At 62.1% G+C, this 3,612-nt stretch overlaps 1 protein-coding gene across 1 annotated transcript; it reads right to left on the reverse strand.

Annotated features, from left to right (window-relative positions):
• Nucleotides 1-573: 573 nt before the first annotated feature.
• On the reverse strand, nucleotides 574-3,403 carry INSM1 (INSM transcriptional repressor 1). The gene has a single exon (XM_045883807.2). It carries the CDS (start codon nucleotides 3,125-3,127, stop codon nucleotides 1,583-1,585), a length of 1,545 nt encoding a protein of 514 aa, XP_045739763.1. The 5' UTR covers nucleotides 3,128-3,403; the 3' UTR covers nucleotides 574-1,582.
• Nucleotides 3,404-3,612: the final 209 nt, after the last annotated feature.

The raw sequence follows: 3,612 nt of genomic DNA on the forward strand, positions 1-3,612 counted from the left end.
TTAAGGGCCCAAAACTACCCACCTTATTTATGTGAAGAATTACTGTTACACTGAGTCCCAAATTGTCGGGACATGAAGGATCTGCTAAGTTAAAGCAGTGTCTCTACATCCCTTGGTGAAAAGGATAGATTCTTGTGGGCACTTATGTAGATTTTCCTGAAAAAGTCTCCACAGCTATCATTCTAACCCCACCTTCCAGTGCATTTCTGAGGGTCCCTGACTTGCCTTCTGCTCCTGTTGACTGTTTCTGAGGCGACACCCTTAAAGGGTCAGAGGGGCAGACCCCAGAGGTTCAGGCTCAGCTCTAAAACCCATGATCCTAGTGAGGGTGGTGGGATTTTTTTTTTCTTTAATAAAAACCAGACATTTAAGAAATCATTTTAAATCCTTATGGAAGCCGCATGATGCAGAAATAAATCCATCTTACTTTGACTTTGAAAATATTTTTATTTGAATAGTAAATAGTTATACAGTTGAAACAGTTCTATTGAAGCTTTCTATAAATAGCTAACAATTAAGAAAATAATGTATGTAGAAAAGAGATTGCATTTAAAAGTAAGAGCTGTCGGTTGTACGAGGGCTCCAGGGGCCCTCCAAGCAGAATAAAATGGTAGGTTGTCTGTAATTCACTCAGGTATAAAAGTTAAAACTTTTAACAGATCCCTTTAGAAAAAGGCTCTCTTCTAAAATGCACAGTGAAATGTCAAGAGTGGCAAGGGATGGGGGAGGAAGCGTACCAAAAAAAAAGATCTGCAATCAAATAATATCATAATCTTCATAATTAATATAAATAAATAAAGAATAAATAACAATTACTCATAAATCAACATATACATTTAAAGAAAACTCATATAGTCCTACCTCAACAAAGATGATCAAAGATCAAACCAAAGAGTCTTACGTGAAGTATTGAGGCAGTTTCTACAGCATTTTCTGAAAATTCCCTTCCCTCCCCCCAAAACCAATCCCAAACAGACAACAGTTCAAGGCATTTGTGGCTATACTAAAGAAAACTCTTTTTTAAGCAATTTGATTTGTTCACATACAAAAAGGTAAAGCCAGACTCCAGCAGTTCACAAGCCATAATAAAGCTAATCGTGTGGGAAGTTCAATTTACAGCCTGTGAAATATAAAGGCATTTATTCCTCAAGATTCACCCAAAACAACCCGTACGCTACATACATAGAGAGCAGAGATTGGTAGGCGAGAGCAAACCGCATTTCTAGACCATGAACACAGCGAATACTAGCAAGAAAAACAGCTCTCCGCTCCAAGGGGGAAGCTTCCAACCACGAGACAAACGCGTACAGCTTTTCTCTCTTGTACAGAAAGAGATTGGCTCCTGTTGCGCCAAGGAGGGAAAGGGGACACAACGCAAAAGGGGGGGGGGGGTCCAAAAGGAGTCACAACGAGAGGATCGGGGTTACCGTCACGCCACACCGAGAGAAGCGGAGACAACACTTTCACCGGGGGCGGGCGCCCCCGGCGCGGACGCGGGTTCAGGGCGCGCAGGGCGCGCTCTCCTCGTGGGTCTCCAAGAGAAGGCACAGTTCGGGGCGGGGGCCGGGGTGGAGGGCGCGCTCTAGCAGGCCGGACGCACGGGCACCTGCAGGAGGATCACCTGTCTGTTCTCGGACGGGTGGCACTTGTTGATGTGCCGCGTGAGACCAGGCGAGCTGTAGAAGGTGGCTGGGCAGTACTTGCAGGGGAACACCTGGGCGGCGTGCAGCAGGCGCAGGTGGCGCTCCTGGGCGCCCTTGCTGGGGAACGTCTCCCCGCACACCGGGCACAGGTGGCACTCGGCGGACGCGCTCAGGCCCAGCACGCCGGCCGCCTCGCCGTCGCCGGCCGCCTCCTGGGGCGCCTTCTCATCGGGCCCAGGGTACAAGGCCAGTAGGTCCTCCGCCGGAGGCGCGGGCGGCGCGCCCTTGGCCTGCAGCGCCTGGTGGTGCGCCAGCAGGTGCTTGCGCAGATAGGCCTGGCGGCGGAACTTCTTGGCGCAGTGGTGGCACTCGTAGAGCCCGTCCTCGGAGCCCGACTCGGACACGCCGCCGGGGCTCGGCGTGTCGCGGTCGCTGCCGCCGCCTGTCGCCTCCCGCGCCTCAGCCCTGGCAGCGGTTTCAGGCTCGGACGCGCGGGCGGCGGCGGGCGCAGGCCGCGGTTTGTGCCAGCGGCGGTGCGAGGCTAGGTTGGCGGGGCAGCTGAAGACCTTGGCGCACTCGGGGCAGCGGTACTCCACGCGCACAATGCGCGAGCACTTGTGCTGCGCCAGCGCGAACGGGTCGGCGTACTCCTCCTTGCAGAGCTGGCAGATGAACTCGCCCAGCGGCCGCGCCGCGCCCCCCGCCCGGCCCCGCGGCGCCTCCACCGGGCCCTCCTTGATCTTGAGCCCCAGCACAGGCGACGTGGTCACCTCGTCCTCGAAGTGCAGCTTGCGGATGGCTTTGGGCTTCTTGGCGCCCGGGGCCTTGGCTACCTTGGCGGGCGGCTCGGCGGCGGCGGCGGCGGCGGCGGGGGGCGCGGGCCGCTTGCCCGGGGGCCGCAGGGAGGCGGCGGGGGGCAGCGGGGGGCCGGGCCCTGGGCCGCGGGCCGCCTCGGCGCCCGCGGAGAACGCCGTGCCCATCTTGAGCTCCGCGGGCGCGAAGAGCAGCGGGTCGCCGCCGCAGGTGCCGCCGCCGCCGCCGGTGCCGTTCGCGCCGCCGCCGCCGCCGCCGCCTCCGAGCAGAGCGGCGGGCGTGGGGAAGGACTCGGCCGAGACCGGCGACCCGAGGTTGAAGCTGCGCTCGAAGTACTTGTGCTTCTCGTGCTCGCGGCTCACGGGCCGCGTGGGGCTGTAGAGCGGCGCCGGGTGCGCGGCCTCCGGGTTGCCGAAGTGCGCGGCCCGCGGGCCCGGCGGAGGAGGCGGCGGGCCCGGCGCGCAGGCGAGCGCGGCAGCGAGCGCCGCATGGGCGCGCTCGGCGGGCGGCGGCAGCGGTCCCGGCCCGGGGCTCGGCGCCGGGGGCGAGGCGCGGGCGCCCCCGCAGCCAGGCGAGAGCAGCAGCGCGCGGTCGCCGTCCTCGCCGCCGCGGACCCGGTAGGACACGGGCGTGGACTTCTTGCTGCGCTTCACCAGGAAGCCGCGGGGCATGTTGGCGCGGCGCGAGGGCAAGGCACTGGCTCGGTCCCACCTCCGCGCTCGGCCCCAGCGGCCCTCAGTGCCCCCGGCCCATGGCCCGGCCGCGGCAGCTGCGGGACTCGCGTGGCGCCGGCGGCGGCTCGGCCCGGCTCTGCGCCCTGCACGCGCGTCCCTGTCCCCGGGCCCGGGAGCCGCTCCCTTTTAACTGGGGGAGGGGGCCATTGTTCTCGCCTCCCGCTTCCCCCGGAGCCAATCAGCGCGCCCGCAGCTCCTCCGCCTGGTCGGGTGGGAGGGCGACGGGGCGGCAAAAAGGGGGCCGGGACTCGGGGGTCGCCCGGTAGGTGCGGCAGATGTACCTGAGGGCGCGGGGCCCCCGCGCGCGCCCCGCTGCCGCCCCGCCCGGCGCCGCCGCCCCGCCCGGCCCAGGCACACGCCCGGCCCCGCCTCCCTTCACGGTCTGCTGCTCCTCTATGGGGAGGCGCACGTGCCTGGGCTTT

The sequence above is a fragment of the Mirounga angustirostris genome, unplaced genomic scaffold, assembly GCF_029215605.1.
Source record: "Mirounga angustirostris isolate CCGP_5_RB_7025 unplaced genomic scaffold, mMirAng1.0.hap1 SCAF_10, whole genome shotgun sequence".
Taxonomy (NCBI): domain Eukaryota; kingdom Metazoa; phylum Chordata; class Mammalia; order Carnivora; family Phocidae; genus Mirounga; species Mirounga angustirostris.

Coding starts and splice junctions, on each gene's coding strand:
- INSM1 (XM_045883807.2), bottom strand. CDS start 3,127: ATGCCCCGCGGCTTCCTGGTGAAGCGCAGCAAGAAGTCCACGCCCGTG.